General features: G+C 62.8%; 1 protein-coding gene and 1 long non-coding RNA gene across 3 annotated transcripts; one reads left to right on the top strand and one right to left on the bottom strand.

Moving 5' to 3' along the window:
- Window positions 1–8: 8 nt before the first annotated feature.
- HCN2 (hyperpolarization activated cyclic nucleotide gated potassium and sodium channel 2) lies at window positions 9–21,685 on the bottom strand. Its single transcript, XM_023242496.2, has 8 exons — window positions 21,066–21,685; window positions 10,252–10,675; window positions 9,546–9,707; window positions 8,873–9,091; window positions 7,312–7,458; window positions 3,689–3,929; window positions 3,282–3,446; window positions 9–1,450 (listed from the first exon to the last, which is right to left on the bottom strand). Exons 1-8 carry the CDS (start codon window positions 21,683–21,685, stop codon window positions 741–743), a joined length of 2,688 nt encoding a protein of 895 aa, XP_023098264.1. The 3' UTR covers window positions 9–740.
- Window positions 21,686–21,849: 164 nt separating this feature from the next.
- On the top strand, window positions 21,850–26,633 carry LOC109493402. Of its 2 annotated transcripts, none has more exons than XR_002147621.3 (3): window positions 21,850–22,159; window positions 24,466–25,452; window positions 25,723–26,633. It is a non-coding gene; the product is annotated as an uncharacterized LOC109493402 (long non-coding RNA). The 2 variants fall into 2 exon arrangements; XR_002147622.3 differs by having other exon boundaries at window positions 21,852–22,159; window positions 24,466–25,016; window positions 25,142–26,633.
- The last annotated feature ends 15 nt before the right edge of the window (window positions 26,634–26,648 follow it).

Below are 26,648 nucleotides of genomic sequence, written 5' to 3'. Positions count from 1 at the left end.
CGGCAGGCTGGACGCCAATGCTGTCGTTTATTGCGCGGAATGGGGGTGTGGGGGTTAGGGGCGTGGAGCGCGGTGGGGGTGCTGCTGCCTCGGCCCGTCGGTACATTCATCACGGCGGCCCGGCCTCACCTCCGACCCCCGCGCCCGGGCGCAGCCAGGACTGCCCGCCCCTGGGCGCCGGAGGGGGCGGGGTGTGCCCGCTCCGGGGGGAGGTCACCGCGGGCCGCGCGCGCGAGCGCGGACAGGGTCGGGGAGGGGGGAGGGGGGGGCCGGGCCGGTTATTGCGTGAGCGCGATGGGGGCAGCGGGAAGCCGGCGGGCCAAGTATTGCACTTAAAAAACAGAATCCTCATCGGACGGGCCACCTACGAGGGTGGGGGCGGGCAGGACTCCACGGCCATCTCCTTTCGGCCACGGGGCCGTCCCCGTCCCCGCTTCACAGTTGGGGGAACTGAGGCACCGAGGTGAAGGGGGGCCCCCTCGCACGCACTCAGGCGAGGCCGCCGCCGGGGGCAAGGACGATGTGGGTGGGCGCAGGGCGATGAAGGGCACGGCGGGGGCTCGGAGGGGGCTGCCGCGCCGCCCCGGCCCGCCCGTCCGACTACAACTACCTAGGACTCCTCTATGGCTTCTGGGGCGGGCGGCCGACGACGGCCGGGGCAGCGCGCGATGGCATGGCTTTGGTGTGGATGACGGCCCCGCCCCCGGCCCGCCTGGGCCCGCGGGGCGGCACGGCGAAGGTCACAAGTTGGACGAGAGGCGCGAGCGCGCGGAGTCCAGGGGGTCGAGGCCGCCGGCGGCGCCGGGCGAGGCCGAGTCCCTGCGGTCCGGGCTGGGCGCGGCGGCTCGGGTGGCGGGCGCCGGCCCCAAGCGCGGCGTGGAGCTGCTGGCCGGACGCGCGGAGGCCGCGGGGCCCGGGCCGGGCGCGCCGTGGGGCAGCGACGGCTGCGAGGCCGACAGCGGGCGCGAGGCGCGGCTCAGGCGGCGCGCGGGCAGCGCGGGTCCGGCGCGGGGTGCGGCGGGGGAGCCGGGCGCGCCGCCGTAGGGCGAGGTCCGAGGCGCCCGGGGGCTGGCGGGCGCGCCCGGGGGACTGGCGGCGGGCGCGGGTCCCGGCGAGGCGGCGGCTGCGGCGGCGGAGGGCGCGGGCCCGGGCCCCGGGGGCGGGCGGCGCACGAGGCGTGGCGAGCCGAGGGCCAGCGGCCCCACGAGCGGGCGCGCCACCTGCGGGCAGAAACTCATGGCCACGGCCTGCTGCAGCGTGGCGATGGCCGAGGTGACCTGCGGCGGCGGCGGCGGCGGGAAGAGGCCCACGCGCTGGCCCAGCTCTGCCTGCTGCACCATCTCGCGGTCGTATTTGACGATCTCTTGGATGATGGCGTTCTCCTGGTTGTTGAACACGCCCGAGTTGAGATCGTGTTGGACCTTGTGCAGCAGGATGGAGTTCTTCTTGCCTGGGGGCGGGGCAGGGGCGTCAGCGGGCTGCAGCCCTGGGGCGTGTGCATCCGCGGCGCGCGCCTCCCGCAGTGGGTCCGCAGGTACTGGGCACCTGTTCTGTCCATCCAGGGCGCACACCGCTGCGTGCACTGCGTCAGGCTGTCAGCGCCTACTCGGCACAGCCAGTGTGCACCACGCCCCCGCTCGTACCTACCTACCTGCTGTAGCTGACACGCACCGGGCGCCTTTTGCACATCTTAGGCCAGAATCTGAGCGCCCGCTGTGCACGACAGGCATGTATGGAGCACCTGCTGTATAGAGCAAGCGCACGGAGAGCGTGCAGCGTAGAGCAGCAGGCAGGTGTCGGACACCTACGACATATAGCTGGCACACTCGTCAAGAAACCGTTGCGTACAAGTAAGCACTCTACACAGCAAGCGTGCACGGAGCCCCTCCTGCCTACAGCGAATAGGTACCAAGTGTCATCTGTGTGTAGTGTAGCCAGCAAAACTGAGCACCTACTGTGTACAATAAGCACGCATGACCTGCTGCTGTATGTAACAGGCAGGTATGGAGTACCTACTGTATACAGTATTAAGTACTTGTGCGTAGCAAGCACATTAGAGCACCTACTGCATAGGCAAAGCAGGCATGAGACCTACTGTATACCTCCAGCATGCCCGGGGCACTTCTTGCATACAGGAGACACGTATTGCACACCCACAGTGTACAGCAAGCACTTAAAATGCCTGCTGTGTACACAAAGCAGGTATGAGACACCGTAGCGAGCATGCAATGTACCTCCTACACACAGTGATCCGTGTATTGAGTACCTGCAGTATACAGCAACACACCGAGAACACTCGCCTGTACGCAGCCCGGGTGCTAAGTGCGCACCGTGTGGAGCAAGCGTATGTCGAGAGCCTACTGTGTATCGCAAACACCTCTAAGCACCTGCCACTCACGGATATGCTGAGCACCTATGTATAGAGCACACTGTTGAGTGCCTGTTGTATGCAAACATGAATTGAATGCTTTCTGTATGCTGGGAAGTCTTTCCTCTAACACCGCTGCATTCCACCCAGTCCTTTCCCACTTGTCTTCACTTCCAAAAATAGCACCAGGGGCCACCACCTCTCTGACTCGCGTGTCTAGTCAGCAGCAAGTGCTGAGGGCCCCACCTCCCGACCGTTGCCGAGGTTACCCTCTGGCTCTCCCTACACCCGAGGCCAGGCCGCCATCTCTCTCCTGTATGCTACCCTCTCCTGCCCGGAATCATCCATGGCTCCCTACTGCTCCCAGTCCAAACTCCCATCTGCAGCCCAGTAGGTCCCGTGTACCTGGTCCCTGCCTGCCTCCCCGACCTCCCAGCTTCTCCAGCTCCCTGGGCTCCAGGCCTCCTTCCCCCCCCCCCCCAGGCCTTTCTTTGCACATGCTGTGTTCACTCCTAGAATGTACTTTGTCCCTTTCTACCTGGCAACAGCTACTCAGCCTGGCCTCTACTCAGCATCGCGCAGAAGCCCTGCCACCCCCACCCCCTCCTCTGTGACATAAGCCCGAGGGTGGCCTCCGAGCCAGCCTCTTGGGCCAGCGTCCACACCTCCTGGCACGCTGCAGGTGCCACACAAATCTCTGCCAAGTGAGCAGAAGTTGTGCACAACTGGAAACACTCTGCACTTGCTCTTTCCTGGGGAACCAGGACTATGTTTGGCCAAGGGACAAAGCAGGTCAGAGAGTCTGGTCTGGGGACTACAAGGGGACTTGCGGTCAGCTGGGACACACCACCTTATCTCGCCGGATGCCCCGCCGCCCCGCCCCGCCCCGCCCCGCCAAGAGCAGCCCCCTCACCGATGCGGTCCAGGCGGTCGATGGCGACAGTCTCGAAGGCCCGCCGCATCATGGGGTACTCCTCCAGCACCTCGTTGAAGTGGTCCACGCTCAGCGAGTAGAGGCGGCAGTAGGTGTCGGCGCGCACGCTGGCCGTGCGCCGGCCCCGCGTCAGCAGGCAGATCTCTGCACGCACGCGGCCGAGGGAGACGACCTCAGCTTCCGGGCCACACCTGCCGGCCCCCATCCCGCCACCCCCCCCCCCCAGGGTCGCACAGCCGCTGGGCTGTCCCGCCTCCTCCCCTCTGCTAGTAGGGCCCTTCCGCAGGTCCTTCCTGATGCCCACGGCATCACCCCTGCAGGCTCCCCACCTGCCCCACCCCCAGGAAGGGGGTCCAGCTCTCACCAGCCCCTGGTCCCCGGCTCACCCCCAAAATAGGAGCCATCAGAGAGCTTCATCTCCTTGTTGCCCTTGGTGAGCACGCTGACCACACCGTGCTGGATGAAGTACATCTTCTTGCCGATGGTGCCTTCTCGGATGATGTAGTCACCGGGCTGGAAGACCTCGAATTTGAGTTTGGTCAGCATGGCCGTGACAAAGTTGGGGTCGGCGTTGGCAAACAGTGGCATTGAGGCCACCAGCTTCCGGCAGTTGAAGTTGACGATCTCCTGTAGGGGCAGGAAGCAGGGGGTGACACAGGGCGCAGGTTTTTGTTTTCGTCTTGCCCTCCCTTAGGGGCTGCCTCTCCTGCAGACCCGCAGTTTCTTCATCTATGAAAGGAGTTTTAATTTTTTTTTTAACGTTTATTTATTTCTGAGACAGAGAGAGACAGAGCATGAACAGGGGAGGGGCAGAGAGAGAGAGGGAGACACAGAATCCGAAGCAGGCTCCAGGCTCTGAGCCATCAGCCCAGAGCCCGACGCGGGGCTTGAACTCACGGACCGCGAGATCGTGACCTGAGGTGAAGTCGGACGCTTAACCGACTGAACCACCCAGGCGCCCCATGAAAGGAGTTTCAAATACTCGGGCTGAAAGCCGGCGTCTTACTTACAGGGCAGACATCGAAGGGTTTTGCCGCCAGGGGCAAGAGCAAGAAAAAAATGTGCAGTGACACCCTGCCATTTACCGCTGTATTAGCAATGCTGGCCAGTGCAATTAGACAAGAAAAAGGCAATCGGAGACATGAGAACTGGGAAAGAAAGAGTGACACTAAATCTCTTTACTATCTCTTTTAATATGACGGACCTGGAAGATCCAAAAGACTCCATGTACGACTACAACATTAAGAGTCAAAATAGCAAGCGATTAGAAAAATCAACATAAAAACCCAAGAACTGTAAAATGAATCAGTGGTGGCAGAGACCAGGGTGATGGTCACCCCCGGCAAGGAACCTCTGAGAGGGGTGGAAATGTTCCACATTCAATCCAAGCAGTGTCGCTCTCATCCGTCCAGTGTGCCCTCACGACGTGGGCACTTTTTCTGTAAGATACATTTCAATAAAAAGGGAAGCTTAACCTTAAAAGGAAACTCAATAGCTTTTACGTATACAAACAAAAACCACTCGGAAGAAGACACAACACATGGGAAGACCCCGTTGACACCAGCACAGAGAGCAAAGTAAACAGCACGGCACGAGGTCAAGAAATGTCCGGACCTGTATGAGGGGAGCTTGGAGAGCCCCCCGAAAGGCACGGGGGGAGGCTGAACACACGGTTATTAGGCAGAGCTCGTCACCGTCACGAGGATGAAAGACGACCGTTCTCCCTATTCATCCACACACGTAACAGTGCTCCCAAAGAAAACACCATCAGGTTTGCTTGTTAATTACTGAAGCTACGCAAGGCCGTTCGGAACAAATGAGCAAAAATCGCAGGGAAGCCTGCTGGTGCCGAAGAGCAGAAGGGGCGACTGACCCCCCAGCACACTGAAACACGCTGTGCAGCCTCCAGACTCCGTGTGGGCTTGGCACACAGAGCAGGCGGGCCGGCGGGAGACACCGGGAGGCCAGAAACGTGCCCAAGCACGACGCAGCGAGTTGAGGGTTGCCCCACAACTTCCGAGGCCAAACCAGACGTCTCAGCCCGAGAGCAGAAGGTGAACCCGCATCCCGTCCCCACGGGATAGTCCAGGATGAGCCCAACAAGCAGAACTACAGAAGTGCTATAAGGAAGTGTGGGTGAACCCCCACAGTTGGGTGGCACAGCAAGCATGTACTGTGCACCTGCTGTTGACAGGAGCCAGGTATTGGGGCCTACTATGTCGGCACGTATGTACTGTGCAGCTACTGTATACAGAGAGTAGGTATTCAACACCTACTCTGTGCAGCAATTAGGTACCGAGTACCTAGTGTGTGGAGGAAGCACACAGAGCGCCTGCTGTGTACAGAAGATAGACACTGACCACTGCACACCCACTCTGTGCAGCAGGCACACACTTAACACCTGCTGTGTACAGCAAGCACTCATAGAGCATGAAAATCCCGCATGGCAAAACACACACACAGACACACACACACTCAATAAGCAAAGTTAAAAGCCACTGGGGTGCAGATTTGCATCACATGAAGTCCTCCACACATAAAGGATTTGTAAGATGACAAAAGGATAAAAAATTCTGTAGAAATACAAACGCAACCTATGGCCGGTTCACAGAAGGAGAAACACAAAACAGCCTCTCATCACATAAAGAGCCCAGACGCCCCTCTCACGTGTGCATTTGGGGCTGGGTGCCTCACGGCGCTGCTGGCTGCCCAGAGGGACTGGACCCTCCCCTCACCCCTCGGCCCCGTCCCAAATTCATGAGCAAAACTCCAGAGGTGCATGCCAGAAACTCAGGGGAAAGAGGAGGGCGGACCCTGGGGCCTCGGTGCCTGGAGGCCCCCACAGCCGGAAGGGTCCAGTGAAGGCAGCTGAGAGCGGTGGCCACGCCTTGGTTTTGCGTCGAGGAAGGAAATGGGAGATGTGGCAGGAGGAAGTCAGGACGGGAGCCAGAGATTGTCTGGACATACGTGTTTCTGTAAGTGTGACTTTGGAACCGTGTGAGCAAATAGTGATCAAACACGGCTTGCCAGGAGCTGGGGGGTGGCATGGGGAGTGACGACCAGCCGCCAGCGGTGTCCTGGGGTTCAAGGGTGCTGTGGGTTAGACGAGGGTAATGCCGCACAATTCTAAATACACTAAGAGCTACTGCGTTGTGGGGCGCCTGGCCGGCTCAGTGGGTAGAGCATGCGACTCTTGATCTCATGGTTTGTGGGTTCGAGCCCCACATGGGCTCTCTTGCTGTCAGCGCAGAGCCCGCTTCAGATCCTCTGTCCCCCCCTCTGCCCCGCCCCTGCTCACACTCTCTCTCACAAATAAACATTAAAAAAAGAGAGAGAGAGAGGGGTGGGGGGGACACAGGGAAGGAGGCCATGTAATGGCAGAGGCAGGGATCGGGGAGAGGTGTCCACAAGCCGAGGGACACCGAGGACTCCCACCAGGAGCCGGGAGAGGCAGGAAGGACCCCCCTCCCGGAGCCCCTGGAGGGGGCGTGGCCCCGCCACACCTGGATCTCGGATTTCTAGGCTCCAGAATGCGAAAGAACACATCTCTGGGGTGTGAAGCCGCCCAGCTGGCGGGAACTGATTACAGCTGCCCCAGGAACCTCGCCAGAGGTCACACGGGCTGTCCTGGCAGAGCCGGCGCCCAAAGCCGGTGCTCGGCAGGGCTCCTGTGCTTAGCAAAGCCCGACCACCACCCTGGGCTCGCCAGGTCCGGGCCGCCTCCCCTCTGTCCAGCTCGGACCCCAGACGGGGTAAAGGGAATCAGGCAGTGGCTGTGGGGGACCCAGGACTTCTGCAGAAGCGGGGTCTGGGGCGCCGAGGGGCATCGTGGGGGTGCAGCACGTGGAGACTCACAGAGGGGCACCTGCTGAGGGTCAGAGCCTGAGGACACGTCTGGCTGCAGCCGGGCAGGGCCAGCCCCGCCCCCCCCCCCCCCCCCCCCCCCCCCCCCGCTCAACCCCAGGAAGGAGCGCCTGGCAGCAGGGACAGCCCCGTGGCCCCGCCTCACCTCCCGCAGGGGCCCGTTGAGCTCTCCCAGGATGCTGTCCTCGTCGAACATCTTGCCCTGGTAGCGGTGCTCGTAGTAGTCGTGGATCTTCTGGCGGAAGTCGGCGGGCAGCTTGTGGAAGGACATGTACTGCTCCACCTGCTTGTACTGTGTGAGTGGGGGGAGGGGGACCCGGGTCAGCGGCTGCCACCTCCGGGGGCCCCTGCTGCAGCCCAGACACGCCTGCCAGCTTCAACAACGGCAACACGAGGTGCCCAGTTAAATCTGAGTTTCAAATAAACAGCAAAAATATTTAACGGTACCCGTGCAATATTTGGTGCTTATGCGAAGGTAAGTTACTCTTTGTGTCCTGGATTTTATCTGGGAACCCCCCCCTGAGAAGTGGGGGGACAGCTTGGCTCTAGGCCCTCACAGTGGGCTGGGCCAGACTCCCCAGGTCCCCCAGGATGCCGGAGCCCATCCCAGAGGCTCCCGAATCGGTCAGTGGCCCTGCCTCCCCTCCCCAGAGAGCTTTCCAGAAACCACCGGCTCAGCCCCTCCTGAGCAGGGCGGGGCTGTGGGCACTAGACGGGTGCCAGGCCCTGCTGTCCCCAGGATGGTGCTCCCAGGGTGCCCCCAGCCCCGTTTCCGCCCCGGCTCCACCCGGACACAGCTGCCCTGAGCTCAGCGGAACCCGTGATGCCAGGCGGGTGGCAGCACCAGCTCATGTTTGGGTGTGAGACCCGTGGCTTCCGGACAGCCGGGGCGCCTGGCACCAGGCCCAGCTGACCCGGCCGACCCAGCCGGCACTGCTGTGGGGCTGGCGGGGGGGGGGCGCTCGCAGCTGCCCAGCCAGGACCGGCCACTAGGCAGCAGTGCAGGACGGACGGGGCTGTGTCCCGGAGAGCCGAGCACACCTCGGCATTGAAGGGGGACACTGAGGCAGGGTGGAGCTCGAGGCAGAACTCGAGAAAGGGCCAGCACTCGGGGCCTCTGCCCACTCCCCTTGGTCCCCGGAGGGGGCCCTGGCGCCACCCTCCCAGAGGGGGGCTGCCCCCGCCCAGAGGCCAGGTCCGAGGGGCCAGACATCCTTTTGCTCCTCCCCCAGGAGCCTCCTCCGTGGGTTCAGTCACCCAGCACGTCCTCAAGCGACCCCAGGATTCCTGGACCCCTCTCTGTGCTTCCCTGCTCTAGCCTCGCCCACGCTGGCCCAGAGACCCCTGGAGTGATGAGCCCCGCCTCCTAGGCAGCCCCCAGGGGCTCCCTGATGCGCCATGGACTGGCCTAGCTCCGTTGGGACCTCCCCCCCCCACCGCAGCTCCCACCCTATTCTCAGCTTGTGTCCCCCTCAACCCTTCCCACCATGTCTCCCACCCAGGCTCCGGACCGCCCTCCTCCTAAAGGACCCTGAGCTTCCTCACTGTCTTGGGGACCTTCTAACTCCTCCTAATCGCAGTCACGGACCCCTCTAGGGTCCTCAGCTCCCACATTCCCTGCCGGCCCCTGTCCTAGGCACGACACAGGGAGCTGGGGCACAGCAGGGTGGGCCCCCCAGACCTCCAGACTCTGCCTGCCCTCAGACCTTCTCCTGGTACTGGCGCCGAGAGGAGTCCAGCGACTGGATGAGGGCGGTGGCGTGGCCGATGAACATGGCGTAGCACGTGGCGCCCACGATCATGCTCAGCATGGTCAGCCAGATGTCGGTCATGCTCTCGGGGGCCTGCCGCCCGTACCCGATGCACAGCATGTGGCTCATGGCCTTGAAGAGCGCGAAGGAGTAGAGCTCGCTCCACGAGTGGTTCTGCAAAGCCACGAGGGGCAGGTGGGCCTGCGGTCGCCACCCCGGGGAGTCCCTTGACCTCACGGGCCCCACCCGCCCATCCTGCCATCTAGGCCCACGTCCGGCCCCGAGACTCGCCCTTGTTAATGGTCAGCGTCTCAGCCAGGAATCCACACGGGTGCTTGCGCCCTCCCTCGGCGGGTTCTTATCTCTTCCGGCCCAAGATACTGCTTTCCCACTTCAGGGTTAGGGTACCACAAGCCCTCTTCGACATAGTGTATGTAAGTAAACAGTGGACACAGAGGAAACGTTGGTGACATTATGTGTGGGGCCAGAAGCTGTCCTAGGCACTCTGGCCAACAAGCCGCCTCTCAGCGGCTGGGGTCTGAAGGTCTCAAAGTCACCAGAGCACCCAGGCGGTCACTGGGGTGGGCGGGGTCCGGGGACCGCGCGCCACGGTGGGCCGGACGCTCACCACCATGCCGTTGATGGAGACCCAGCAGTTCCGCGGGAAGTCCTGCAGCATGGGCACCAGGAACTGCAGGCAGCCGTCCCAGTGACACAGCAGCAGCATCATGCTGATGAGGTTGCAGATGCGCATCACCGCGCTCGCCAGGTCATAGGTCATGTGGAAGATCTGCGGGCGGGGCGCGGCGTGAGGGTCCCCCGCCCGCCGCCTCTCACCCACCAGGGCAGTGGGAGGAAGACGCCCCCGGGCCCGGACCCCCAGCCCCTGAGACCTGCGACGGGCGTCCCCGCCTCACCGCAAGCTCTAACCCCACCCCCCAGCCCGTTGCGCTCCGGGTTGACGAGAGCGCGTGGCCCAGGTCCCCTCCCACCCCGTCCCCACCTGCTGCCCCCCCCCCCCCCCGCCCCGAGCCTTGCCGCGGCCCCAGAAACTGGGGGCGATATTGGCGGCAGCAGGCTGGAGGACAGTCCAGAAGCGGCTCACTCGGGGCAGAGGGGGCGTGACCTCGCTCCTCTGGGCCTGTTTTCGCTGCCGCCAGTGGGGGCGAGGGGCGGGATCCCCCTTTTACAGGGCAGAATGAAGGGGGGGGCGCGAATGCGTGGAGGGCCCCGCCTTCGGCCCCCATGACCCTGCCCCTGCCCCTCGCAGCCCCTCCCCGAGCCTCCCCTGCCCGCACCCGCCCGCAGCACCTGCCCGCGGGCCCGGCGCTCACCTCCTCCCACTGGTGGATGTAGCGGATGAGGCGCGACAGACGCAGCAGCCGCAGGAGGCTGAGGATCTTGGTGAAGCGCACGATGCGCAGCGCGCGCGCCGTCTTGTAGACCTCGGAGTCGATGCCCTTCTCCACGATGAGGAAGATGTAGTCCACGGGGATGGAAGACACGAAGTCCACCACGAACCACGTGCGCAGGTACTTCTTCTTGATCTTCTCGGGGTCCAGGATGATCTCCGTGTTGTCCTCGATCACGATGCCCGTGCGGAAGTTCAGCACCAGGTCCATGAGGAAGAACGTGTCCGAGACCACGTTGAACACGATCCACGGGGCGGTGGTCTCATCCTTGAAGAAGGTGATGCCCACAGGTATGATGATGAGGTTTCCCACCATGAAGAGCAACATGGTGAAGTCCCAGTAGAACCTGGGGGCGAAGCGTGGGCCGTCACGCCGCCAGGCCTTGGCCCACGCGGCACGCAGCTGCGGGGCACGCTGTCCCCACCGCGGTGCGCGCAAGCACACACACGCCTTCGAGGGCCAGCCCGGATCTCGCCCCCTCCAAGCTAAGACTTGGGCCTCGAATCACAGTGTGTACCCCAACTCCAGGAAGCCCTCCCTCCCCCTGATGACCCCCACTGCCCGCTGGGCCCCCACAGCCTGGGTTCCTCTAGCCGGCCCACGACCTTCCCTCCTTAAAGAAACTGGAGAGGGGCGCGTGAGTGGCTCAGTCGGTGGAGCTTCCCACTTGGGCTTAGGTCACCATCTCCCAGTTCGTGAGTTCAGGCCCCCCATCAATTTGTGTGCTGACAGCTCAGAGCCTGGAGCCTGCTTGGGATTCTGTGTCTCCGTCTCTCTCTGCCCCTCCCCTGCTTGTGTGCTGTCTCTCTCTCTCAAAAATAAATATTTTTTTAATTAAAAAAAAAAAAAAAAGCAGGAGACCTGGCAGAGCCCAAAAGGTGCCCCCCAAATTGGTTAAAACTTGCCCATGACCAAAAAAGTTCAATGTGCAAGACACAGGGTCAGTGTCCACACAACTATTCCGTATGAGAAAGAAAAGGGGGGACAAGCAAGGAGGAGCTGGGGTGGCAGGGAGTAGGGGGCTTTGGAGGAAGGGGCGGTGGGCAGGCAAGGGGGGCAGGCACAGTGGGGCACAACAGGGCCTGGGGTGCGGGATGGGGGCGGGGCATGCAGGGCGCACACTGTCCTGAGTAGCAGGGCTTCGAGGGAGGCACCGGAAGGGGTTCCTGGCCCAACTTCCATCGCAGGCAGCACCCCGGGGGGCGGGAGGCAGGGGGAAAGAGGCCTAGGCCCCCCAGGCTGGAGGTGGGTGGCTGGGAGAGGCTGAGAGAGGACATTTCGTGGGACAAATTCTCCGGAAAAAGTGCTGACTGGCGGATTCCACTCCCAAGTCCCTGAGGCCGATTCCACACTCCACCTGGGAAGCACGTTCAGGGAAAGGCCTGTCCACTCAAGGGACATCTGCTGGTGGCTGGGCTTGGTGTTCTGAACAAAGCGTGAGGACATACAGGTTCAGAAGGGCCACGTGGACAGATGCCCAGCACAGCAGCGATCGAGAACATGCAAATCAAAACTACTCCAAGGAAAAACTGTTCTGTTAGGTCCTCAAAAGTCCAGACAGTAGCGGGGCGCCTGGGTGGCTCAGTCGGTTGAGTGTCTGACTCTTGCTTTTGGCTCAGGTCATGATCTTACGGCTCATGAGACCGAGCCTCTAGTCGGGCTCTGCCCTAACATCGAGGAGCCTGCCTGGGACTCTCTCTGTTCCCACCCTCCCCGCCCCTGCTCTCGCTCTGTCTCTCAAAATAAATAAATAAGCTTAAAAAAAAAAAATAGAATCATGGTCTTACCCATCAGTTCCACTCCTAGGTGTGAACCCCATGAACTGAAAACAGGCACCTAAGGATAACTGCGCATGCGTGTTCGCAGGAACAGGATTCACAAAAGCCAAAGGTGGAAACTTCGGTGGGGGAGCAGATTCACACAACGTGGCCACCGCTCACGCGCACGCCCCTCAGGTGCATCCACCACGCAGGCGCACATCCACGGATGAGTGTGTCCACCGCGCACGCGCACGTCCACAGACGACCGTGTTCCCCGCGCACGCGCACATCCCTCGGCCGCGAGCAGGAGCGAGGCGCCCCCCCCCTCCCCCCCCCCCCGCGGACGGACTCTGAACACGCGACGCTCAGGGAGGGAACGCCACACAACAGACCGCGTGGGCTGTGAGTCCGCGTGTGTGAAACGTCCAGAACAGGCTCATCCACGGACAGAACGGGGGCTCGTAGGGGTTGGGGAGTTTTAGGGAAGATGAGAAAGTTCTGGATATGGATGGTGGTGATGGCTGCACAACATTGTGAATGTACTTAATGCCGTTCAATTGTATACTTTTAAATGACTAAATGCCAAATTTTATGTCACATAAAAGAAAAAAAGAACTCTGAGGCTATGGGTTGGGGGTCTCCATGATGAGCGGGTGCCCCAGATCTGGGGTCTGGGTCCACACATCCTGTCTAGATCCAGGTAGAGGAGAGTCTCGAATTTTGAACAAAGTCGCTTATTTGAAATTGCTCTTACTGAGTACTGCAGAGAGAGACCCCCACCCCTGGATCGCGTCAGCCCTGTGAGCTCTCTCCAGGTCGTCACTCTCCCAGACAGGTTTGTGCAGGGCTCTGCCGTGGGCCCAGTGCCCTCCCCGGCACGGTGGGGGTCCCCACATCCACTTAGAGAAAGCTCTGTCACCTGTGGGCGGGACAGGCCCCAGAGGCCCCTAAAGGCTGCGGCTCCCTGGATCCTCCTGCTGGCTGGCCAGCTGGAGGGGCAGAGGAGGGGTCCACGGGCCGCAGCGTTAGCGTTCGCCCAAATTAGCACAAATAAGTAAAAAGCCATAAGACCCAGGGGTGCCCGGGTGGCTCAGTCGGTTGAGCCTCCAACTCTTGATTTCGGCTCAGGTTATGGTCCTGGGGTCCTGGGACTGGGCCCCGCTTTGGGCCCCATGCTCAGCGAGGAGCCTGCTTAAGATTCTCTCTCCTCTCTCTCTGCCCCTGCCTGGCTGAAATACATGTGCTCATTCTCTCAAAATAAGTAAACTTAAAAAACAAAAAAAAACAAAAAAAACTTGAAGCAAAGCCGAAGGCTGCAGACTGGCTTGGCCACAGTGAGCTCTGTGTTTTGGGAGCTCCTTTCTGGGCAGCGCCGCGGGGAGCGGCAGTTAGCCCCGTGTGTGCCGGCTGGCCCAGGCCCTCCACTTCGGGGAAGTGATCCCAAGGAAACTGTCCAAGAGGAAGAGAGAAAAATTAAAAAGCAATTTGTACCAAGATGTTCACAGTAGCTCAGTCTTCGAGAGCCAAAGGCTGGAAGGCACCCAACGTCTAACACCTCGGTGGCAGCGGCCAGACCCGGGCTGACACCCAGTTCTCTGGGCTGTTGGTGGGTGCGGCCGTGCGCCAGTCCCACAGCCCCTGGGACCCCCACTCTTCTCTCCATCGGGGAGAAAGGGGCTGGGGAGTGGCAGCCTGTGAGGGCCCTCCGGGAGCCTGTCCCACCCACACCTGGAGCGGGAGCCTCCTCTCGGTGGTGGTCGTGAGGCCCCGGCTGGGCTGTGATGGGAGGGCCTGGGGATGGGGACAAAGACCTAAAGACCTTGAGAGCTAAAAGGACTGAGTGTCCTGGGGGTGAGTATTAAGGGCGAAATCGAATGGCTGTTAAAAATTCAGGACCTTTCTTTGCCTGAATCTAGGCAAGGTGTGGGGCGCGGGATGAGGGGCCCCACCTGCCTGCTGCCCCTGCCCCCCCCTCCCTCCCAGCGCTTCCACTGTAGTCCCACCCCTCACCCTCTCTGAGCTGAGGCCTGCCCTGCCCCCTCCCCCACTTCCGGCACACGCCTGGGGCAGAGCAAGAGGGAAAGAATAACTGAGAAGGCCAGAGGACCTAGAGACCATGGGTGGGGGGCGGTTAGAAACCACCAGGGGGAGTCTAGAAACAATCTAAATGGCCAGAGTGCAAGGTGGCTTCACAGGTGACTCTTCACAGACATTCTCTCCCTTTGTTCCTGGGATGAGGGTAGGAGCAAGCATCACACTTCCCCACCGACAGACCAGAGAGGTGGCCCCGCCAGGGAGTGGGGGCAAAGGACCGAGATCCAGGCCTGGTGCCCTCAGGACCTGTCCTCTGTCTGCTGCCCGCCTGTTTAGGGCTAGGGCTAACCTTCCTCCTGCAGGCCTGGAGCCCTGTCCACGGCCCCTGGTCCCCGGGGAGCGATCCCTGGTCCTGTCGCTCTATCCGGGCTGTCTTCCCAGGTTGGATGGTGTCCCCTGGGCTAATGAGGAGTCAGACCACAGAGGACAGAGCGCTGGACAGGGGCTCTGAAGCAGCTCTGGGGCAGAGTGACCCAATCCCCAGGTCCATCACTAGGGTGCCCCACCTGCTCCAACCAGGACGCCCCAAAAGGGGCCCGAGGCCCTGACCCCTGTCCTCACCAGCCCCCTGGTCCCCTGGAAGGGGACAGGAGGAGGAAGAGGGCCCTGCACACACCCACCAAGGGGGACCTAAGGACTGGGGCAGAGGATCTGGTCAGGGGACAGAGGAACCCCGGTCTTCCCCCAAGCCCCTCCCCTTCCCCTCCCCTGACCTCCCTCCTGGGCCGCACAGCCTGGGACTAACCATTCTCCTCTGAGCCTCAGTGCCTCATCTGCCCAATCCTGGCAGCCCTCCCTCACTGGGCCACCCCAGCAGGACTGGGGCCCAGGGACTACAAGGGCCTCCCCAGGCAGCCAGCAGAGGCCTGGCTCACGGTTAGCTTTCAGCTACCCAGGGCCTTCAATGACCGTAATTAAATCCCATATTTTAAAATCTTCCCTAACATGGCTCAGTCGGTTAAGCATCCCACTATATATATATATTTGTTAATATATATATATATTTGTTAATGTTTATTTTTTGAGAGAGACACAGCATGAGCAGGGGGAAGGGAAGAGAGAGAGAGAGGGAGTCACAGAATCCGAAGCAGGCTCCAGACTGAGCTGTCAGCACAGAGCCCGACGTGGGGCCCGAACCCACGAACCCTGAGATCATGACCTGAGCCAAAGTCAGACGCTTAACCGACTGAGCCACCCAAGCGCCCCTAAGCGTCTGACTCTTGATTTTGGCTCAGGTCATGATCTCACGGTTTGTCAGATGGAGCCCCACATGGGGCTGACAGCTTGGAGCCTGCTTGGGATTTGTTCTCTCTCTGCACCTCCCTGCTCACACGGTCTCTCTGTCTCTCTCTCAAAATAAATAAATAAGCATTAAAAGAAAAAAATCTTCCCTGACAAATAACAGTGAGGCCCCAGAGGGGCCCCTGCTTCTGTGGGAGCACCCGGATCCCTCGGTTCTGTCTCCAGCACAGCCCCGGGAGGGCAGCGGCCTTCTTGGCTGAGTGACACAGGCTCAGCCCCAGGGACACTGGGATGATGCAGGGTCTCCCAGGGAGCTCGGGGCTCGACAGCCATGACCCCCAGCCCCCAGGCCCAGGACGTCTCGGCTCCAGTGCCCTGCCGCTGGGAGAAGGTCCTGGAGCCCTGTCCCAGATGCACCCACGTGCACCCACAGGGGCACGGGACTTCAGCTGGGGCCCCCACCCTGAACGGCAAGTGCTGAGGGACAGAACCCAGGTGCAGAGACTTCCAGGCCAGATAAGGGCTGTTGAACCAAGGCAGCCCGCCACCCCCCACCCCACCGCAGGATCCCAGCACTAAGAACCTGGCAGGAAGCAGTCCAGGAATTACAAATCAGGCAAATCTGAGGGGATTAGGGCCAGGGCGGGCAGGAGCCCTCCCTTATGGAGTTTCAAATCCGAGTCGAGTGTCAGGGATTAGGAAAGGAAGACACCTCCCGGAAAGATCAGCGGATTCCTGGGTGAGCCCGGGCCTGGGCAGGCTGTGGGGGCAGGGTGTGTGCCAGGCTGGGAGGACAGTTGGCGACCACACAGACCCAGCTCTCCCTCAGAGCCCCAGGCTGGGTGGGGGAGACAGACATTCTACACCAACAGATAAGTGAGTGGGATGCTTCAGAGTGGGTGGGGAGGGCTTCTCAGAGGGCATGGCACTTGGGCAGACAATGGAGAAGTTGCTGCTTGACAGAGTTCAGGGGACCCTGCGCCTCACACAGAGGAGGCAGCAAGTGCAAAGGTCCTGTGGCTGCACTTCCCCTCTCAGGGCTGGCCAGGTGGCCTGGTGCTGGAGTAGGCACGAAAGGAAATGGCTGAGGGCAGGAGCTGGGTTCTGCAGGCCCTTGGGAGGCCGTAAGTGAGAGGGAAAGACGGGCAAATGTACCTTGAGAGGCCCGTGCTGGCAGTGGGGAGGTTAGGAAGGGGGCAGGAGGGAGATGGAATGGCCTGTAGTGGCTGGATTTGGGGCCGGCTTCTTGACGGGGAAAAGTGAAGCAGGGTCTGGTCTGAGGAGGCCCAGTCCCCATGATGTTGGAGCAAGGGGGTTGGAGACATGAGGGTTTTAAAGCAGGGACCAGAAATTCCAAATTCTGGTAGGAGTCCCCTGGAGAGAGGAGGGGGACCTCGGCCACAGATGGCCTCTCACCCTTCATATGGATCATGGAGCTTCCTTCCTTCCACCAGGTGGGCCCTGGGCCTCAACCCTCACCTGGGGAAGTGGATTTGTCCCCTGTCCCCGCCCCACGTGCCTCCGTGCTGGGTCTGGAGCCAGGGAAACCCTTGTCTCACCCCTGCCCCCGCCCCCCCCTCCCCGGATAATGCAGGATTTATTCCCGTGAGTTAATGCGGGGATTTGCAGACAGTGCTCCCACACTGATCTCCCTCGGAACCGCCAGGCCATCTGGGGTAGGAGACAGGGGCCTCCAGTCCCATCCGGTTCTTCAGACCAGCCCCTCCACCGGCCCAGTCCCCCGGGGACCCCAGAGGACGTGACACAGACACAGGTCAGCGTCCACTGGTCCCGGCTTTGTCTAAATGCCTCTGAGGGGCAGGAAAGGACTCCTCTCTTCCCCTCACACGGGGCCTCCCCGCGGTAGACAACTGGGGATCATTGCAGGAAAGTCAGCAGCAGCGGCAGAGACTCAGATCAGACCTCGGAGGCACTTACAGACAGGAGCAAGTTGAAAGCCACTCGCCCAAACTTTCAGACCTGCCCGGGCCCCCGGGCCCCGGGACTGCCTCAGTTACCAGAGTGACAACCACATGAGGAGGCGGTGGGGGAGAACAACCCAGAATGAGTGATGGTCGTCTCTGCAGGTCCCAGCCGGGCCCCACAGGGGCCACCCTTGCTGGGGTCCCCCTGCCCACCCACTGTTCCCCCATGAGCTTCACACACGTGGGGCCTGTTGCCCTCCAGAATCAGTGCTGGTCCAGGTGAAAGGAACGGGAATTAACTGTACTTATTTTCTCGTGTTTTTGGAGGGGAGGGGACTCCGTGAGGTGCCGGCTGTGACTGTGGCCCTCCACACCGGCCCCGTGGCTGCCCCCCTGCCTCGCACTCTTGTTCTGACACCTGTTCCCATTCGGGCACGGACCTCAGGGTGCCCAGAAGGAACACCAAGCCTCCCAAGCCCAAACTATTCCCTCTGTCCCTTGGACCTGTTTCTCCGCCTGCTCCCCCTCTCCCCCCACCCCTGCCCCCTGCGAGCCCCTCTGGAACAGGTCCCCGGGCTTCTCTGTCCTGGCCCTGGTGCCTCCCACATGCCCGGTTTCCACGCGGAGAAACAGCCTCAGAAGGGGTTGGGCTGGTCCATCGCAGCCCAGGGATGGGCACCACGGAGCGCCTGTGTGAGCTCAGCGAGCTCGCAAACACCTGAGACCCCAGACGTGACAGGGACCTCACGGGCCCTCAGGCCCACGGCAGGCACTGAGGGGCAGGCAGGCCGGCAACATGAAGTGGAAATGGCCGCGTCGGGGTGGGCCGGCAGCGCGTCCGTGAGACAAGGCGGCAGTGGGTCAGAGCTGGGGTGCGGGCAGGGGTGGGGAAGGGGACAGCGTGTGCCAAGGCTGGTCGTTCCAGGGAAGCAGGGGGAGGGGCCGGAATGGCATAGAAAGTCACACACCCCTGTTTGCTCACACCACCGCCTCTCACGTTTGGGGAAACCAAGGCGGGAGGCCCAGGGAGGACGCGAGCCCAGCCGCAGGCAGCACGGGGCCCTCTGCAGACGGCTGCCTGCTGGCCTTTCCCCCGGACGCTCCCTCCTCCCGGACACCTTCCTCTGTCCACTCCCACGTGTCAAGAGCTCCCCCTCCTCGAGGCCTCCACAAGCACCCCACGCCCTGGAAGGTGTATGCCCGCTTGCGCACGAGGCGGTGCCAGGGCGGCTCCGGTTCCACGGACACCCGTCGTCCCGTTCTCCGTGCCAGGTGGGGGCCGGGCCGATGGGCCCGGGAAGGGCTTCACAGGCAAGCAACAGCGAGAGCTCAGGGAAGTGGAGACACCCTGGTCTTGGGCAGGCGTGGGGGCTGGCGTGGGAGCCTGCACCTCAGAATCTCTTTCCGCTTGAGAGCCTGCACAGTGTGTGGACGCAGGCACCGTCAGGTCAGATTTCAAGGGGGCAAGTGTGGAAAAGCCGACCCAGAAAGGCTCCTCCGCCTTTTGCTCCGTGAGCAGTTGCACAAAAACTCACACACGCATAGAAGCATAGCAATGATCTGCAGCCCGCCTTCGGGTACCCCGATATCTCGAACAGTCTCCAGCAAGCCTTTTCCTTGCCGTGTCTTCCCGATGGGACGCGGCCAGAGGCTGGGCTACCAGCCTGCCCAGGTGCGAACCCCCAATTTGCCCCGATTCTTTGTGTAGCTTTGGGCAGGTGACTTAACTTCTCTGTGCCCTTCCCACTTTACAGCTGACACGACTGAATCAGTATTAGTAAGGTGCTGCCATGGCACCTGGGCCGCCCAGGGAGCCTCAGGAAGCTTGGGGTCTGTGTCCATACTGAATCAGCCCTCCACTAAGACATGGGGGGCTGTAGAGGCCCCACGGCATCCCAGATTGGAAATATCCTGTTTTCAATTTGACAGTGTCTCCCCTAGTCCCCATCCCCCTGCTTGCTCAACCCTATTTTACAGCTTATCTGCCCAGCCCAGACCACGTGGCCTGCCCAGATCCTCACAGGTGACCACGCTCCAAGTGGCACAAGCACCGGGAAGCCCAGCTCCTCCCCCTGGCATCCCCTCCCCCCAGGCTGTAAGCCGCCCCTTCTGCAGCCAAGAGGAAGCCCAGGGTCCCCCACCGCTGGCAGTGGGCAGGTGGTTGGTGGGGGGGGGGGGGAGGTTGGCTGCAGGCAGACGTGCTGGAGAAGACCCAGGGCAATGGCTACTTTCTGCAGGCACCTTCCCCTGCCCCCCCCCCCCACATGTCCCTGATGTCCCTTCCCAGCCAGCTGGCCAGGTCGCTGGAACGTGAGCAGAAACACTGACCCAAGTTCTCCCAGCCTGGACCACCTGCACGGAATGGGGAGCCCCTGTGCAGGTCAGGACCATCCAGATGCACCTCATTCGGACACCCCAGGTCCCCCCACCCGTGGCCTCTCCCAGAACTCAAGCCATTGGTCAAGGGTGTCTTCACCCCCCAGGGAAGGTCTGAAGAGTAGGCAGGTGGAATCCCAGTCTCTGTCCCTGACTTGTGTGCCCCTGGGGCCTCAGTTTCCTCAGCTGTCAAGCACTGGAGCTGCGGAAGGGTCAGAACAGGGGAGAATCCCACAGCCCCCTTTCCCAGCTCCGGACATCCGGGAGCAAGCGCGGAACAAGTTCCCGGGTGGGGGCGAGGGGCTCAGGCTCCGGGCAGGACCCAGAGCTTGATGAAACCCACGGTTCCGAGAGCGCCGTGGGCCGCTGTCCGTGGTGCTGAAGCCGCGCCCGCCCTGGGATTCGGCCCCGTGGAGACCCTCTGCGTGCCAAGTCACACCTCCCTGACGGCCACTTAACTTCACACACACACACACACACACACACACACACACACACACACACACCCCTGGGGACCCGCCTGCCCCCTAGATCGCTCGGCCCACGCCCCCTGCAGTCACATGCTCCCCATCACACACACAGCCTGCAGTGATATGCACGCTTCACGCTTGCAGGCCACAGGGCGCGCACCCAGGAATGAGAACCACAAACATACTCAGCCGTGACCCTGCGCTGGGCCTTGCTCTGAGCCTTTGCACCTATCAACCGCCTGAACACAGACAACGTCTACACACCCACTGACACATGGGCACGCCACCCAGTGGCTCCGGCTGCTGCGGCTCAGAGAACACAGCCTGGGGACCCCAGCACGCTCAGCGCCCTCTCCTCGCGCAATACCCAGGCCTGCGGACCGGAACGCGCCTCCCTGAGCTGTGGGGCGCAGGTGGAGACCTTGGGAGCGAGCCACGTTCGCTTAACCCCTTCTCCGCCGGCCTCTCCCAGGCACGTCCTTCCCGGGCGCCCTTCCTTCCTCCTTCCTTCCGCTCTGCCGCCTCCCCTGCGCCCACGTTCCCCTCTATTCGTCCTCTCCGCCCCTCCGCGCTCAGACCCTGGTCCTGCGGCTCATGACGCGCGCCCATCCCGCAGGGATGGGGATGTCAGGGCGCGTGGGAGGGGGCGCTCAGGGGTCACCGCGGGAGCCTGCGCGCGCTTCCCAGAGCCCCCCCACCCCCACCCCTGCCCCAGGGCGGAGCCTCGCGCGCCCAGGCCATCACGGGGCGGGTCTCGGACGCGCCCGAGGTCACCGAGGGGCCCCGAGGTCACCCACGGGGCGCGCAGCCCCGCCCTCCCCGAGGTGCTCCAAGGACGGCGCCCCCCTCGGCGCCCGCCGGGGCCACACCTGAAGTCGCTGTACGGGTGGATGATCCAGGCCCCCGCCGACTTGACGCGCTCCTGCTCGCGCTCCACGGCCTTCTGGCTGCCGAACATCCGCAGCGAGAACTTGTTGACGCCGGGCTGCAGGAGCGCGCCGAACTGCCGCTGCATGAAGCTGGCCTGGCTGCCGCGCGGCTCCCCCGCGGGGCCCGCCTCCTCGCTGCCCGCCTCATCCGCCGGCCCCGGCCCCGCGCCCGCCCCGCGGCACGAGAACGACACCTTGGACCCCCGCGCCGGGCCCTCGGGTGCCGCGGGGCTGCACTGCGGCTCGCCGCGCCCGCACTCGCCGTTCGGGCTGCCCTTGGCGGTGCTCGCCGCGCCCGGGGTGCCCGGGCGGCCGCACGAGCTGTCGCGGCTGCGGAGCCGGGCCCGCGGGCCGCTCTCGTCCGTCGCCTCCGGGGGCGCCGCCTCGGCCCGGCCCGGCTGCTGGGGGGGCGCAGGCCCGGGGCCCGGGGGGGGCGCGGGCGGCGGCGGCGGCGGCGGTTGCTGCTGGGGGGGCGCGGGCGGCGGCGGCGGCGGCGGCCCCGACGCGGGGGTCGCGCCCGGGCTCTCCCCGGGCCGCCCGCCGCCCCCGCGCGCGTCCATGGCGAGGCGGCGCCGGGCAGTGCGGAGCGGAGCCGCCGCCGCCGCCGCCGGCCCGAGCCCGAGGGAGGGGGGGGAGGCGGGGCCTGGGCTGGGGCGGGGCCGCGGGGGCGGGGCCCCGGGGAGGGGCAGGGGCAGGGGCGGGTTGGGGGCCCCGCCTCTGCCCGCGCCCCCTCCCGGCGTGCCGCGCCCAGACCCCCGCGCCAGGGAAACTGAGGCCGCGGGGTCGGTGACCGCCCAAGGGCACGCCGCCTGAGGCCTTGGAGACCTGCTCAGGCCTCGTTCCAGAAAGGGAAACTGAGGCCCGCGAGGCGGAAGGACACGTCCAAGGTCACTGAGCCCAGCCCCGGGGACCAGAGCCTCCTCCGCGCTCCACCTTCGCAAGGGATCTTCCCCGCGCGCAGGGTTCACCCGCCTGGATGCCACAGCCAGGCGCAGGGAAGCGAGACCGCCCCCGTGCCAGCCTCCTTCCTTTCTGTAAGTGAGAATTTCCGTAATAAGAAGGATGTTTTTAAAGGCCAGAAGGGCCTTGGCTTTGTAATTCGAGGGCCCTGGAAAGACCCGTGGGAGTGTGTTGTGTGCCGAGGGGCAAAATGGGGTCCATGCGGCCAGTCTCCAGGTCTTTCTCGCCTCCTGCGTGTGAAGAAAACTGTGGCCAACAGGAAGAGCCACCCATTGGTGTTGGCACCTACCCCCTAAAATCCAATGGAGGGCTGGGATCTCCTGTAAGGCTGGTGGGTCCCAGGATCATAGAGGGGAACTCAGAGTCCCTGCCCACTTCCCACTGATGCCCACATGGGAGTCCCACCCGACTGCCCCATTTCTCTGCCTCTTGGGCCCAGCCCCCACCTCTGGGGGGACACCTGAGGCTCTGTGCCGGGACCAGGAGCCAGGTTGGGGACTTACTTGGTGTTAAGTGACATGGGAGCACAGGCCCTAGCCCCTGGTCCCTAGCCCCTAGGCCCTCGTCCCTAGCTGGGCTCAACCAGAGTGGGGGAGAGGCGTCCTGAGAGGCAGGTGATGGAGGGAGACAGAGAGGAGAAGGCACGTCCTGGCCTCCGGGAGCCTCCAGCCTTCATAGCACTGTTCCGTGGGCACATCCGCCTGCTGGGATGTTGGGTCCATGAGAGCAGAGATGTAACTGTCCCTGAACAGGGTGGGTGCTCAGTGGTGATTGAGAGAGGGACTGAGCCGGGCCATCTTGAGCCCCCACCAGGCTGCCTCGAGCCCCGGGGACCCCGGTGCTTCCATGAGGCAGGCCTGGCCTCCCTGGGGTCACTGCCATCTTGCCTGTGGCCAGACCTACAGCCAGGCGGGTGGGCGGGCAGGGCTGCTCTCTGTCCTGAGGTGGTGGCGAGAAGATGGGCAGTAGGGTTGGCAGTGCCAGGCTGCGGCCCGCCCCGGGCAGATGTGTGCTCCAGTTGAAGGGGGATCTTTTATGCTCACCCTGGGAGCATGTCAGTCTGGGCAGGCCGCCAGAGCCCCAGGGCTTGTGGCTGAGAGCAGGAGGGAGGCGGACTGTGGCCCAGCCTGAGGACCCACCAGGCCTGGGGGTGGGAGAGGCAGGCCTGGACCTGGGAGTCGCCGGGGGGGGGGGGGTGTCCCGGCCCTTCCTGAGCCTTGGGGACCCTGTCCACAGGTCCCAACAACTCCCCTTCCTCCCACAGACTCCACCCTGGGCCAGATGGCTACCAGCGTGCGTCTCCCAACCCTGTCACCACCTGCCCAGGACAGAGTGTTCTTTGCATTCATTCAATTCATTGATTCAACAAATCTTCATTAAGCACTTGATCAGGGGCTGGAATTCAGAACTGATTCTCACAGGCCAACAGTTAAGCAGAGGGGACAGTCAACACAGTAAACATTACGTTTCATAGATAATTAGAAGGTGGCCAGTGCCACGCAACTCAGGCCAGGAAAGGGAGGAAAAAGGTGCCAGGGGGGTGGGGGGCGGGGGCGGCGATGTCCAGAGGCTTTCCTGAGGGAAAACCAGAAGGAAGAGAGGGCTGGTATCACGTGGACATTTGCGGGAAGAGTGTCTGAAAGGTGGCAAGGCCTGTGCAAAAAAGCCCTGAGGTGGGATGGTGCCTGGCTTGTGGGAGAAGAAGGGATATCAAGGACCCAGGGGGTGGGTGAAGATGATGAGGACGCTGAGACAGCAGTGGGTGAGGCAGGTCTGTTGCCTGAAACTGCTCTGGACTCCCCAGTGCCTTTGGAAGGAAACCCCAATCCCTCCGCACCATCCAGTTAGCCCCCCATCCTTCCTCACCATTCCTGGACTCTACGGACAGTGCCTCTGCTGCGCTGAGCCCTGGCACCGTCCCTCCTTCGGTGCTACCCCCGGCACGGGCTCTGGGGGCACCTTCGGACCTCCACTCAGAAGCCTGCTCCCTCTCTAGCTGGGGCAAGTCCAGGCTGGAGGCCCTGAAGCCCAGACAGTCTGGGCACCCTCCCTCTGAGTGAAAAATAATTTAAGAACAAGAAGACAAAACGAGGCCAGAGCTTTGGCAGGCCCCAGACCAGTGACTGTCCCGGAGTTTAAGCCTCAGGGGCTGCCGGACTCAAAGAATACTGAGATGTCTGATCAGACATGGGTGGCAGGACGGTTGGCTTAGGAAAGAGAGGGTGATGTGCCCCAGGTCTTAGAGCCACACATGCAAACACCATTGTGCTCTGGGGGTCCCGCCCAGAGTGGCAAGTGACCTCAGCTTCATGGTGTCTGCAGTGAGGATGTCCTCAGTTCTGCTAACCTAGGACTCAGCAGGGTTTTCCTTTCCTCACAGAGATCACTCTCCCTGGTGGATGGGGCGGGACAGCCAGACCTGATGACCCCCAGCACTTCTGTCCTACTTCGTTCCAGCTCTGTCTTCTGCTGCTGGGCAAGACCCCCAATCCCTCCCTTGCTGCCAACCGGTGTGAGACCTTGGGGTGCCCGCACCTTGGGGTGCCCTGGGTGGGGTGTCCCAGGGAGAGGATGCACAGCCCCCTCTGTGGGCCCAGAGATGCCCGTGGGGCACTTCCAAAGAGCACCGGCAACGTGCCGTTTCATCTAATGGACACCCCAGCCCTCTGCCCTTCTGCCCTCCCAGATTGGGACCCCGAGACACCAGTTCCTGAGCCTCCTAGCACTTGCCAAATATGAACCCATGGACTCTTGAGACTTGGCTGCTGTCACTTCTTCATCCCACTCTGGGGAAACTGAGGCAGGCTCCAGCAGGCTGTTAACAAGAACGCCCCCCAGCGGCACGGAGCGCACACTGCCGCGCTCATTAAATGCTTACAGATGGAGGGATGAATACTTAAGTACTTACAAAGAAAGCTTACCAAGCTGCTTGTGAGTGGCCCCAGTTTGGCTAATTACCCGTCCACGTGAGGGGCACCTGTGAGGGGAGGGTCTTTTGGGCTAGGAGGGCCAGAGAGGGCTGCTAAGGAGGCCGAGCCTCGCTCACCTTGCCACAGCACCCCCCACGCTCCAGGAAGCCCCGCTCCTGCCCCAGGCTCTGGCGGCCAGAAGCTCCCGTACGTCCCGTCTGGACCCAGTGCAGAGCGCGGCAGGAAGCAGATGGACAGGGCCCTGGCCTCCCGGGGGACACAGAGCCCGGCAACCCAGTGCGCACGTGTGCCTTCTGACTTCGGGCGAGGAGGGAGGCTGCACCTGAGCCCCGGCAGCTTCCCCAGCGAGGGGCCAGCTCGTCATCACCTCCTCCCCCGCCACAGCCCAGCCACGACACGGGTGCCCAGCCAGTGTTGCTTCGTGATCTCCACAAAGTGTGAGTGGTGGGTGCCCCCAAGGAACCCCAGGGTGCAGGGAGGCTGGGCCAGCTGTGTCCAGGGCCAGGCTGGTGCAGCCCCAAGAGCCCTCTGTAGAGGAGGGGCTCCGCTGGCCCCTAGAGCCTGCTCCATGGCAAGTGCGTAGCGCCCTCTGGTGACGGCCAGGGGGAAGGCCGGGTCCGCAGCTCCTCCAGCCCAGCGGGTTCAGCTCTTCCCGGTGACCTGGGGGTGGGAAGGGGCTGTATCACGGACACCCGTTCTGCCCACAGAAGCCCAGGGAATACTTGCAGCTGACAGTGTGGCCGCCAGAGCTCAGCGGGGCTGGGGGCACCCCGGTCAGCACCACTTCAGAGCCTGGAGTCTCAAACTGGCAGTTCGCGGGCCAGGCTTGACCTCGCGGGCGTCGTTACGCTGGAGTTTTTGCCCACATTGAAAATTAAGAATTTCACATGCAAGCCCCAATTTCTGGCTGCTCCGGAGACTTGGGAATAGCTGGCTCAGAGCTCCTTGGCCTCTGGTTCCTCCTGACCCCAGAGGGGAGGTATGGGATGACCACACTCCCTAGGAGTGGCTGCGGGGTCACTCCTCTGTACCAAGCAGGAGGCCTAGATGGCACGGGCCAGAGCCCCCAGGTTTGGCGAGGACGAAGCTCATGAGGCCCTACCTCCTGTGATCTGCTCCCATGGAGTGTTCCCCAGACCCTCAGCCCCACCCATGTTTGTTGCAGTTGTCAGGCTGGGCTGTGCAAACAGGGACTCCCTTTCTCCTGGGGGCCAGCTCAGAAGGGCCACCTCCCTACCACAGCACTGCCCTTCGGGGCTTTCTAGGCCTCAGTGGCCCCCCTTCAGCTGGACAAAGTCCCAAGGGGCTGGCTCCACTACGGACACCTGCTGGGATCCATCATGAGGGCCTGCCCCACCCCCTCACCTCCCACTCAAACCACAGGGAGCTTCCTGCCCAGGGCAGGTGGGTGCCAGGCAGCTGTGGGTGGGGGTTGTCTGTTCTGTCCTGGGGGGCCCATGGGAAGGATTCCCAGGTGCCCCTGTCCGGTCCTCTCTGACGGCAAGAAACAAACTCAGAGGGAAGGGCTGCTGTGTGGAGGGAACCAGCTGGTGAGCCCCTCCCATTCCCAGACCTGCCACAGGCCCGGCCCCTCTGCCCCCCCCCCCCATCTGCACCCCCCCACCCCTGCCCT

The sequence above is a fragment of the Felis catus genome, chromosome A2, assembly GCF_018350175.1.
Source record: "Felis catus isolate Fca126 chromosome A2, F.catus_Fca126_mat1.0, whole genome shotgun sequence".
Lineage (NCBI taxonomy): Eukaryota > Metazoa > Chordata > Mammalia > Carnivora > Felidae > Felis > Felis catus.
Note: the sequence above shows the minus strand (reverse complement) of the source record. Positions and strands in the feature narration are given on the sequence as shown.

What these genes read in the sequence shown, in the direction of transcription:
- HCN2 (XM_023242496.2), bottom strand. Translation starts at nt 21,685, where the DNA reads ATGGACGCGCGCGGGGGCGGCGGGCGGCCCGGGGAGAGCCCGGGCGCG. An exon ending in ACATCCACCAGTGGGAGGAG is followed by an intron (nt 9,708 to 10,251) that starts GTGAGCGCCGGG and finishes CCCCGCCCGCAG; the next exon opens with ATCTTCCACATGACCTATGA. An exon ending in TCTCCATCAACGGCATGGTG is followed by an intron (nt 9,092 to 9,545) that starts GTGAGCGTCCGG and finishes GTGGCTTTGCAG; the next exon opens with AACCACTCGTGGAGCGAGCT.